The sequence below is a fragment of the Rattus rattus genome, chromosome 7 (assembly GCF_011064425.1).
Source record: "Rattus rattus isolate New Zealand chromosome 7, Rrattus_CSIRO_v1, whole genome shotgun sequence".
Classification (NCBI taxonomy): Eukaryota; Metazoa; Chordata; class Mammalia; order Rodentia; family Muridae; genus Rattus; species Rattus rattus.
Window position 1 is genome coordinate 4,300,421 of NC_046160.1, and position 12,366 is coordinate 4,312,786.

Sequence of the window (12,366 nt, forward strand, 5' to 3'; positions counted from 1 at the left end):
AAATTCCTTTGAAGTGGCCTTAGCGGTCCTTCTAGAAAAGTTAAGCATTTATGGGACTTGGAATTTAGTGCAGTAATACAGTACTACCTAGCAAGAACGAGGCCCTGGGTTCAGTCCTCACTCAGTACAGAGAGAATTGAGTAGGTGTAGAGAAAAGACCAAAACCAAGGTAACTAAAAGTCACACAACTCCATCTTGGAAGTGTTTTCAAAGAGAAGTAGAATCCCCGTTGATTTGACTTCCCGTATCGTCTAGAAACATAGCTGTCCACACGGACATCAGGTAAAGTCTCGTGTAATATCATGGAGCTGCCTCTGCTTAAAGCAATAGAAACTGCCTTGATTTAGATGGGCCTGTCTGTCTCTCTGAGTTCATACGCGATGGAGTAGGAGAGGCCCGTGGGAGACGGCCTCCTGGACATTTACAAAACAGGCCCTGGCTGCTCGCTATGTCCACTATGTATGTAGAGTGACCCGGAAGTATACCCTGGACAACCCGGAAGTGCACCTTGGACAGACTCCTACTGCTCTTTGGACTTCCCGGCCCCTGCCATTCAGAAGCCACGCAGCTTCTGCTGTTCTGTTTTAGGAACGGGTCGGGTCTTTATCGATTACCGCTGAAATGAATGGCAGCCAGGGGAAGCGGGAAGACACTCACCAGACTGGTGCTCTGCACAGGCTCTGTCAGGGCCTTGGCTGCAGCCTCCTCCTGGCCTGAGGCAATGGACACAGTGGCATTCTCCTGGGCCAGCCCGAGCAGCTGGGCACTGCTCGCGCTCCTCAGCCTGTCCGCCATCCGCTGGTTTTCCTTCTCCAGCTTGATTCTGGCCAACTGTGCTTCTAACATCCAGTGTTCTTTTTCCTGCTCCAGTTTAGAAATCTTTTCCAAACTCTGCTGAACCTTAAAAAGTAGCAGAGTTTAGAGAATGAGAGACAGAATGTAGTCGGGGCAAAGACTGTACCGAAGGGGAGCTCTAAAAACAACACTGGCAGAGGGACACCGAGGAATGACCCTAAAGGCAAAGACTGAATCAGCTAACCATCGAAGGACACCATGGGAAGACAGCTCAGGCAGGGAGTGTGGGTCTGAGTCTGCTGCCCAGAATTCATACTAACAAACCGAAGGGCACACTGATAACCCCAGCTCTGGGCAGTGAAGAGAGGTGGGCCCACACGGCGAGTTACAAGAAGGTGGGCATTGCCTGAGGAACAACAGTGGCTCAAGCCTCCTCTGGCCTCCATGGGCCTCCACACAGACAGGGAAAGCGAGCTCATCCAGCACAGACATGTTCCTTAGAACACATAAAGAATCCTTCGTGGGCAGACATGTGTTTTGGTGACACTCAAATCTTATGTATACTTTCTAAAATTCAAGAAAAAGACACCAAAGCAGAAAAAAAACATCGAAAACAGAAACAGAGTCAGAGCTCTGGAATACGCCACAAACACACAGAACCTGCTTGTTTCCTTGGAATTGTTCCTGAGACACACGTTATGCAGTGAAGCACTACCCCCCCACACCACCCCCACACACGCACACTATAGAACGTTCCATCCTGGTTACAGCAGTGAAAACTTGTAACAACCGTGGCGTGCATCAGTGATCTGATACATCTCTGCATGTTACACTTTTAATCTTTTTAAAAGTAATTTGGGGGGTTGGAGACCCGGCTCAGCAGTTAACAGCACTAGCAGCTCTTGCACTCAATTTGTTTCCCAGCACCCACATCAGATGCCCACAGAGGTGAGAAGAGGCATCTGATCCCCCCTGCCACAATGGAGCTAGGAATTGGAATGGTGTCCTCTGGAAAGCAGCAGTGTGAACCAGGGTAGTACTTTGGGAAAGCATTTCCTAGTCCTGTAAGGAGAATTTTCCCAAATTACAAATAAGTCAGACATTAAAGTAATTTAAATGAATATCTGACAAAAATCTAAGCTGATATCAGTTTATACCAATCTCTGAAAGAAACATGGCATCTACTGCCCCCAATTCAACTGATCAGCAAAGGAAAAGTTCTATTAGTATAAGAGGAAATAGCCTGAGGCTCCCCTCCCCCTTTCCCTGCCTCAGTGTCCTGATGTCCGTCTGTTGCTACCACTGAGCACCAACTATGACACCAGCCAAGGCAAGATGCCCTGGATGTCAGTGGACAGCGCCTCGGGTCCTCATGCTCTATCAAACATCTTACATGGTACAGATGGAGAACTGACTACCAGCGCCGTCTGTGCTCCTTCTCGTTCCACCTACTCTAAACCTCCCACAGGACTGACCATCTCTGCTTGTAATCAGACCATGATGTTCCTGGAGCCATACCTGCTGTGCGAGGCCTTCCCGACTCTCCGTAGAGCTGAGAAGAACCCGGCGGTTGGCCAATGCTTCCGCATAAGGCACAGACTCGGCCAGGGGCTGGAAACAAAGCACTGTAGTCATTAAAGGTCCTACACACAAAACAAGAAGGCCAAGTGGAGTGTGATCATAAACCAAGATGGTTGTCAATGCAGATGATCTCCGTTATTATATATCAAAGGAAAACAAAAACACTTGTCACGGCAATTGTACAGCTCTCCAGCACCTGTACCAAACACGGGTGGTGGCAGAGCAGACAAGGTCCACGGGCCTCTGCTCGGTGACAAAGGCTCCCTCCAGCTCAGAGAGGAAAGGAATGCTTGACACACAAAGAGTAAGGCCCTGCTCTCTCCTGTTAGTCATGACAGATCGGAGACAAACACTTGAAGGTAGGTGAGGAAAACTATTTGAAGAAAACACAGCTCATGCTTCTACAGCCTTGGGAAAGAGGCCTTGACTACGAATGACCACCACAGAAGAAAAAGAGAGAAAAAAAAAATGAAAAACAGGAAAAGGCCTACTGAGTGATAAATAGCATAAGGATCAGAACTGTAGAGTGTGACTGGCTCGGTGGGTGAGGGCTTGCTGTCAGGCCTGACAACCTGAGCTCCAGCCCAGGGAGCCCCGTGGTAAAGAGAGGGAACCTTCAAGCTGTCCTCAGAGTTCCGCATACAAACATGGTGCCTGCATACTGACCACTCAAATAAATACAATTCAAATTTCTACTCTAAAAGCAGTACTATACCAAGAGTAGAAATTGTTTTCTACATAAACAATTAAAATTATTAATATAGGTTATCCAGGAGGTGTTGAATGGATATGACCTAGACATACCACATCTGTGTAAGAAACTGTGAACAAATAAATTTAAATATTTTTTAAAATTCTTAATATATAGGGAACTCTTTGAATTCTAGCTAGGGACACTTATTTTAAAAAGACTTAGAAGTAAGCATGAAAAGCTACCCTGCCTCACCGTGCATCAGCACAGACACGACACTCAAACACTGAGAAACTCTCTGAGACAGATGAGCAGGAAGCCTATGTATTAGCTGACAGTCATGAAGTGTAGTCTGGAACACTTAAAGTTGCAGAAGTAGAAAAAAACGAAACATCTGTAATTTTTTTCTAAGTATGGTAAGAATCTGTGATGATGACGTAAGAAATGCAGGGTTCATTGTCCTACTTTCAGTCTTACCCCTCACGGGACTCTCCCCTGTGTGAAGACTGTCTACATGCAAAAAACTTTTGCACTGAGGAGCACAGCCTTGCAAACATCTTCCAGGCACAGGTTAGAGCACTGACAAGCTGAGTGTTTAGGCTGCCTAGTTTGCATGCTTTATAGTTAAGCATGCCACTTCTCTGAAGGGCATCCCTGGCCAGATATAAGGCTACCCAGTACTCTAGAGTTGTTTAACTGACGTCTTTGTGACTGATGCTCCCAAAAGGAAATGCTGATTGAAAGTCTGTGTGTGCTCATGTGCACAGAGACTATATGACCATGATGCATATGTCCTGCTTGAATATACTCTTTTAGAGGTTTACGCCCCTGATGCACTGTGTATTATATATATTTCATATAACACATATGCAGGATATACACTGTTATAGTGACGGGAGGAATGTGTACCATCCCCACTCTTTTACGGTCTCTCTAGTTCACTCTCTGAATCTGTAGGCCTTAACCACTCCACTGCTGGTGGGTGGGGCTGTTGCCTGGTTCTCACCCCTGTACGTAGTGCTACAGTAAGTATAGTTTGTGTTTTAGGGTTTTATCTATAAAACACATACAAACATTCTTAGAGTAGAACATTCCAGGTGAATTAGCCCTAATTTCAGCTTCGATTCAGGGGCAATCAGTTATCAGCCTGGTACATATGTCTGGGCCCTGGGCACCTCTATAAACCCGCGCATGCTGTGCAGAATGCCTTGTTGTTTTCTAAACCGAAGTTTCTCTGTACCATTCGCTCTTTGCATTCACAATGTTTTAGAGCTCACTGTTGCTCTGCACATGGTGTCCACTCTATCCCTGTTTGCACACTGTGTGGTTTTACAGTGTGGATGCTCCATGGTTCGTTTACGTGTCCTCTGACTTATGAGCACTGAGGAGCACAGCCTTGCAAACATCTTCCAGGCACAGGTTAGAGCACTGACAAGCTGAGTGTTTAGGCTGCCTAGTTTGCATGCTTTATAGTTAAGCATGCCACTTCTCTGAAGGGCATCCCTGGCCAGATATAAGGCTACCCAGTACTCTAGAGTTGTTTAACTGACGTCTTTGTGACTGATGCTCCCAAAAGGAAATGCTGATTGAAAGTCTGTGAGTGCAATGTTCCAAAAGAAAACAGAAAAGACACAATGCTGTGGTCCCCACCCAACACAAGACCAATAAGGGTAACGTGAGTTAAGAAACGACGGGTTAGCAGCAGCCACAAACCTTTCTCAAAGACTTTATATAGGCAGCAGCTTTCTTCTTGTACTGTAGCATGCATTCAGCTGAGAGGGGACTAATGAATCCACTGGCTGTCTTGGGTCCATAGCTCAGAGAAGCAATGAAGTAGTCCGTGTTGTTGCTGAAGAAAGATGCAATCTAAACAAGCACGACAAGAAGACATGACTTTCCAACACTTCTGCAGTGGTCTGAATGAGAATGGGCCCCAGAGGCCCACATGTTTGAATCTAAACACAGCACGACAAGAAGACATGGCTTTCCAACAGCTCTGCAGTGGTCTGAACGAGAATGGGCCCCAGAGGCCCCCATGTTTGAATGTTTGACTCTCAGTTAATGGAACTATTTGGGAAGGATCAGGAGGTGTGGCCCTGTTAGAGAGAGAAGGTATGTACTTGTTGGAAAGAGTGTCACCAGGGGTGGGTTTGAGGTTTCAAAAGCCCATGCCAGGCCCAGCCGCTGCCTACCTACGACTTTCAGATGTGCATTCTTAGCTATTGCTCCAGCACCAGACCTGTTTGCCTGCCACCAAGTTCTCTCATGGACTCACCCTCTCAAACTGTATGCAGGCCCCCATTTAAAAGCTGCCCTTTGTAAGTTTCCACAGTGTTTTGTCACAGCAGTTGAACCACAAGCTCTCAGAGCAGTTTGAATGAAATGAACTTTCCACACCTGCCCCAAAGCCTGCACTTTTCTGAGACGACCTTCACAGCGTGTGATAGGAAACCCATGTAAACACAAGAAGACTTCAGACGTGCCCTGCTCATTACAGTTTCTGTCTCTCCTCAAAGCCCAGGCTGATGCAGAATTAGTCTGTAGGTGATTAACTGACACTCTTTTCTGAGCTCAATATACAGCTCTGGCTGGCTTAGAACTCACCATGTAGACCAGGCTAGCTTTGGACTCACAGAGGTCCACCTGCCTAGGATTAAAAGCATGCGGCGGGCTGGAGAGATGGCTCAGTGGTTAAGAGCCCTGACTGCTCTTCCAGAGGTCCTGAGTTCAAATCCCAGCAACCACATGGTGGCTCACAACCATCTGTAAAGATGGGCATATGATGCCCTCTTCTGGTGTGTCTGAAGACAATGACAGTGTACCCACATATATGAAATAAATAAATCTTTAAAAAAAAAATAAAAAAATAAAAGCAGGCGGCATGCTCAGCTATGGGTGTTTCTCATCAGCTCTAACTTCTATATTGTTCTTAAAGTATCTATGTTTGGGGTTTTTAATGTTAACTTTCAATATCTCATATTCCAACAGAATAGATATGACATAAGCCTCTTAAATTCATAATTGCTACCTGAACCTAGTTCTGTACAACCTTAACTGGTTAATTATAAATAGAACATGAACAAGACTAAAAACGTGTGGACTCCTGCCAGACTGAGCATGTGTTCAATCTATGTAACAGCTACAAAGCCCCATAGTGACATTTGTGCCGAGCTATGGTTCTGAATCTACAGTGCTACCTGGAATGGAGAAATAAAGACAATGATTGGCTAAACGTCCTAGCTACAGAAAGAAGTTCTGCGTACACTGGCAGGTGTCCTAGTTTGTCAATATGAGACAGTATTTGTGAGAATTCAACCCGGGTAAATATTGCTCAAAACTAAGCAACCACATTCCAATCGTCTACATGTTTCACTTTTTATCAGTCTTTTACAGCATCAGGTAAACCCAGTGGTCGGTACTATATGGCTCATGTGAGTGAGCACTTTGTGGCAGTTGGTAGTATTTTAGGAGGTTGTGGAGTCTTGGAGAGGAAGCAGGACACTGGGGGATGGGCCTTATGGTAACAGCCTTCTAGTTCCTACAGGCCTCTTTTGCTTCCTGACTGCGAATGTAATGTCATCAGCTCCACACGTTTCACGGCCACCGATCCACCATGCTGCAGATGTATTACCTCAAACGGTAAGCCAAGTCATTGTCAACAGACATTCCAAAGTGGAGAGACCAGGAGGCCCTGGGCCTGCACAAAGAACCACAGGCAACTAAGGGACACTGAGAGTTCCCAGGGAGGAGCGAGCGCACCAGTTAGTTACCCAAGACCAAACGGTCAGCCCTGAACACATACACACAAGAACACAGACTCAGTGTTGTGGGGATCTCTCTGGAAGAAACACTCTGACGCCAATGAAAATGGAAGGGACAAGGTGCCACCAGTGGACTGAAGTCAGGAAAGCTCCCAAAAGGCTTCAATCCCAGCTTCCACTCTCATTTTGTGCTCTAACACCACAAAGTAGGGCAGTTTTCACTGGTGTGTATGTGGCCATCAGCAGGTTGTTAAGGGCAACAACCCAGTGTTTCAGCTATTCCTCAAGGTCATTCTGTTCCCGACAGCAGTGCAGGCGATTTAGTAGGTCACTAAATACATCACTCCATCAGGATCTAATAATTGTCTTTCTTCCTTACTATACTTCATCAGGGCATAACACTTAGGAGTGTGTCTGTGTATCTGTGTGTCCGTGTGAGCGCGCACGCGTGCAGTGAATTCATGGTCTCATTAATGTATAATCTCCAGAGTAAACCATTAACTACAATTCTCCTTTAATTGTTTCTTGCAAGGCATTTGGTCACAGGTAAGGAAACTGTACAGGCTCTGCCCAACAAGATCAGCACTGGGGGCCGGCAGACGGGGACTGTCTTTGCTGCCAGTGCCAAGCTGAGGCCCATCTCCAGGGTCCACGGGTAAAAGGGAAGACTAAGTCCCACAAGCTGTCCTCTCAGCTCTTTGGCTGGGGCCATGGCAGATAAAAATAATGGTAAAGATGCTGTATTATAAACGAGTAATAATATATCACTCAAAAGAGTTATGGCTGCAGATGTGTGATGTTGATCTGCGTGTGGCGTGTGAGCAAGAAGAGCTGTTTGGGAGGAAAGAGACGAGCGGGAAGGAAAGGGAAAGGGGTGCGAGGGCCATGGGGCTGGACACAACAAAACACAGTGTCAGATACGTAAGCAATATCATAGTGAAACCCAGTGTTTTGTATATGAAATAAAAAATTAAAAACTGCTTTGGTTTTAAAAACCAGTGGATGAGCCACTCATTCACCAGAGTGCTCAACGGTCACTGCCACGGTGTTTTAGATATTCAACAGGTGGGTCACTGAAGAGAAGGCTGGGGGGCACGGCACAGTGGCAGAGGGTCTGCCTGCCATGCACAAAGTTCTGGGTCAACCAGGGACTGCTCCTCTCTTCCTCCCTCATGCACATGCATGCACACACACACACATGCACACGCACACATGCATACACACAGATGCACACGCACACATGCACACACACACGCACACACAGATGCACGCACACACACGCTCACGCACAGGCTTTATTTCCTGACGTTTTTTAAGGAGCACATGTGGAGAGCTGACTTTAAGTTTGGGATAGGCTGGAGCACACTCACCTTCCCCGCTCCGTTTGTTAACGCCACTGCTGAGGACAAAATGCAGTCGTTAGTCGTTACCAGCTTCTGCGTTGCTGTTGGAAGTTCATGCTCTATGGAGGCCTTTTGACTATAGTGCTTGGAAATATCTATAAAAAATGATGAGATGAAAACATGAGTATTCACATACAAGCTGCATGCAGCTAGCCAGTCGGATTGATTCTCACAGCTAGTCTTCCGGGTTTATTAAGTGCATTTGAAAACAATGACCTCAAGAATCAAGACTGTGCTACATCAGCTGGTTACAAAGTGAATAGGAGGTGGTGTGTGTGCATGTGTGTGTGTGTGTGTGTGTGTGCATGTGTGTATGTGTGTATGTGTATGTGTGTACGTGTGTGTGTATGTGTGTGTGCACGTGTGTGTGTGTGTGTGTGTGTGTGTGTGTACAGGAATGTACACGTCTGTGTGAATATACGCACATATGTGTGCACAGGTGCCCAAGAAGGCCAGAAGAGGGTATTAGAGTCCTTGAAGTTGGAGTTATAAGCACTTATGAGCCATGTGATAAGGGTTCTTGGATTGCAACCTGGTCCTCGTGATTAAGCATCAAGCGCTCTTAACCACGGAACCATCTCCAGCCCCTGTATGCAACTTCTAGTCCACTGTTCTGTTCAGAGACAAGTTAGACTTTTCCTCTATTCCTCAGCCACTTTTCCTTCTTACATGAGTTATTTTTGTTTTGTTTTCTTTTTCTTTCAGTAGCAAGGACCAACCCCAGGGCCCCGTGTGTTTCTGGCAAGTGCTCTAACCTCTGAGCTACAGTGTCCATCTTCACACTGTGGTCTTACGATGTCACACTGCCACGACAAAGACCCAACGAGCTGGCACAGGGCTAGTATGTCCCAGAGCGTTTTACATAAACGTCTCCCGCACACCACAGCGTGTGTGAGGAAACCAGGTGACAGCCTACAGTAGTTCTTTCTCAGCTCCTCCACCGCATGGCTTCTAGGAATCAAACGCCGCGGTCAGTCCTGGTGAGGGACAGTATCTACTGAGCTATCCTGCTGCCTCGGTTTGGATTCAATCTCCACATAGAGCACACATTTGACACTCCCATGCTTTCCTTCTACGCTAACCACCTCCTACTCACCCTGCCTGGACATCCTCCCTATGTCCAAACTAGAGGGAGCAAGTCTTATCACTCGGCAGAGCAGAAGGGAAGAGGGCTGCAACCAAAGTTGTCTTTAAAACCAAGATCCTGCCAGGCATCGTGGTGCAGGCCTGTAATCCTGTACTCAGGAGACTGAGGCAGGAGCACGAATTTGAAGCCAGCCTAGGTGACAGGGTAAGACCCTGACCAAACCAAACAAACAAACACCCAAACAGCAATGACGAGATGCTTCTGCTAACACCAGCTACTACACTCCGACTCTTCATCGCACCAGTCTTTCCAGGCAGGCAAACAGGCTGAGACCGTCACCCTAGCAACAGGGCCCACAATCACCTCCCCATCCTTCCTGTTTCCCACCTTTCTCTTCTTTTGTTATGTTCATTTTCAAGAGTAAAAGCAAGCTTGAAAATGTCATGATGAAACCCATCACTCCCTCACTAAACTGGAAAGAGAAGAAAATGAAAAGAGAAGAAACAGCAGCAGCACAGGGGCTGAGGAGGCCAGCTATCGCCCACAGCCTCCAAGCAAGAGAAGTAACACGCTCTGTCCTGGACACCTCACAAACTAAAGTGTGTTAATGTCTTTAAAGCATTTTAGGCTCCTTAGGATGTAACTGATGAATTAAAATATCAATAAAAATAAAATAAAGATATTGTGACATGCCAATCTTGAGGAGGACACTAATTCTCTCCCTCCTTCACATTGTACAAAACACTTTTGCACTGAGAAACAAATCATTTCCTGAAGGATAATCACTAACTGCCAGCAGTGCGGAGAACCTGGGAACTTAGGCTGGTTACGGGGCCCCTCAAACAGCTCCTGCATCGTTCCCCTTCCTTCCTGCCCTTTCCAGTTTCAGAAGGGAGGGCGAGGGGACGGGGCATCTAGAAGCAACAGAGCTGTGAATTGATTATTACTCGGAAGACCCCCTCAACTCCGTGGCCGACGACATTCTGTTTGGAGGGCTTGAGGGGGAGACAGGGTTTCTCTGCACAGTTCTGTCCTGGAACTCATTCTGTAGACCAGGCCGATGTTAATCTCACAGAGATCCACCTGCCTCTGTCTCCTGAATGCAGGAATTAAAGCCATGTGCCACCACTGCCCAGTGGCCAACTGTTTTTAAAAGCACAGAACCAAATGAACACTAGACAGGTCCTTAACCAACATTTATTTACTTACCTACTCCCTCCCTTATTTATTGGCACAGGGTCTGTCTGCGTAGGCCAGGCTGGAGCTCAGAGACCCTCCTGTCGTTACCTCTCAACACTGGGACTAACGTGTGTGCCGCCACACCTGAGATTTTTATTTCTTAAACGTTATGCCCAACAAGACCAGACTTAAGACAGGCATTTCAGATGGCAAAGCAAGAGCATGGAATACAGCTCGGTGTGGAACACTATGTACCGTGTTCAAGGTCCCGGGTTCAATCCCCAGCACGGAGCGACAACAATACCAAGGATGCTGGTGAGATGCTGGGCCTGGGTGTGTGTCTGCACCACAGCATTCCAGAGCAGAGGCACGGAGATCACCAGCCTAGACCAAGACTGCACAGTGAGGCTGTCTCACGAAGACAAATAAATATTCTCAGGATAAGGGGCACTAGGATACCATTTTCTAGAGACATTGTGCTTGGTTTCTTTATGCCTGCATGCTTGAGTTCTAACATGATAGCAAATTTTGCTGAGTGCCACTAAATATCATGTCTGGTGTGGTCCAATCACAGTCCCTCGCTGAGTCACTACAGTGAACCCCTGTGCTAAGGTCTCCTCTTCTGCACTGCGCTTCTCTTCAGAATGAAGCGGCTGGAAGAGAAGGCTGCAGCTATGCACCTCCCCATAAGCTGGAGGCTACTGAGCCTCTTTCTGGGGCTGTAGCCCTCGGCAATATGTGTTTAAGCGAAATGCAGGCAGATCGGAAGATGAAGGTTTTCACGGACGCAGGTCCTGGTCCAAGGCTCACCTTTCATGACGTCATGAAATCCATGCAGAGCAGCACCAACATTTGTTAAGACAGAAGTGTAGTTTGTCCGAAGGAGTCCATCTGGCTCTGTACCTAGGAAAAAGCCCAGTCACAAGCCCATGAGCATTTCCCTAAGAGCTGAGAGGTGTGCAAGCATGCGCTCATGGACACCCACAGACAGCACTGAACCCACACACAGTAAGTGAAGAAGAGAAAATCAGTAACAACTCAGGAGGACAGCACGAGTCCGTCCTAAGTGAGCCGCTCCTCTCCTCCAGCAGCGCAGGACAACAGAAATCCCACTCCCAACAGGCGCAGCCCACAGGCCTCCTTCTCCTCTGTCCCCGAGCTAAGGCCGGATTTCCCCTTCTCCTCCCAGCCAAGGCTGCTGAGGCTCCGTTCTGATCAGTATGGCCGAGAAGTGGGGAGGAGCCCACTCCTCACCTGCTCTCACACCTCTGAGACGGAGGCTCTTCCTTGACCAAGTGCTGCATGGCCCTTGTCACCCCTGGCAAGCCAAAGAGACCTGAAGCTCCTGAGATACAACTGTCCCCAACACTTCAACTGTGGCTCTGAGATTGAGCTCTAGAAAGAAGCAGCAAGGAAATGATCTCATCTGGGACACATGATAAAGTTTTCAAGCCTATGGCTCTCACGCAAAAAAGTGGTGTGAAAGCACAGAAGAAACTGGCCAAGTCACTGAACCAGACGGACGATAGGTAAATTACCACAGTGAAACGACACCATCCTCTGGTGGTCACAAATCATAAACACGAACCTCAAAAATTCTACCAGTTAGTTATATGTTAACTCTAAAGAAGCCTGTATTTAATGCAATCATCCTGTAAGTGACACATGCCCCAAAGCCTTCAGAAAAGTCCAGAGCGACGGCTCCAGCAATCACAGTTAGTCCAGGGTCTAACTAGGGAAGGAGAAAGTGAAGTCTCTCAAACCACTGTCATCGTGAGCGTGCATGGCCAAGGCTGAGGCCCTGAGCAGCAGCACTGTATGAACCTCAGGCCCCCAAAACTACACTGCGTAAAGAACTATGATGTTCAC

General features: G+C 47.2%; 1 protein-coding gene across 1 annotated transcript in view; it reads right to left on the bottom strand.

The window, feature by feature from the left end:
- Ppp1r21 (protein phosphatase 1 regulatory subunit 21) overlaps positions 1-12,366 on the bottom strand; it is a 64,071-nt gene that overhangs the window by 15,298 nt on the left and 36,407 nt on the right. The window contains exons 13-17 of the mRNA XM_032908703.1: positions 11,308-11,400; positions 8,199-8,326; positions 4,781-4,933; positions 2,314-2,406; positions 658-900 (exon numbers count right to left, since the gene is read on the bottom strand). Of these exons, the coding sequence (XP_032764594.1) occupies positions 658-900; positions 2,314-2,406; positions 4,781-4,933; positions 8,199-8,326; positions 11,308-11,400 (710 nt within the window). The remainder of the gene's footprint in view (positions 1-657; positions 901-2,313; positions 2,407-4,780; positions 4,934-8,198; positions 8,327-11,307; positions 11,401-12,366) is intronic.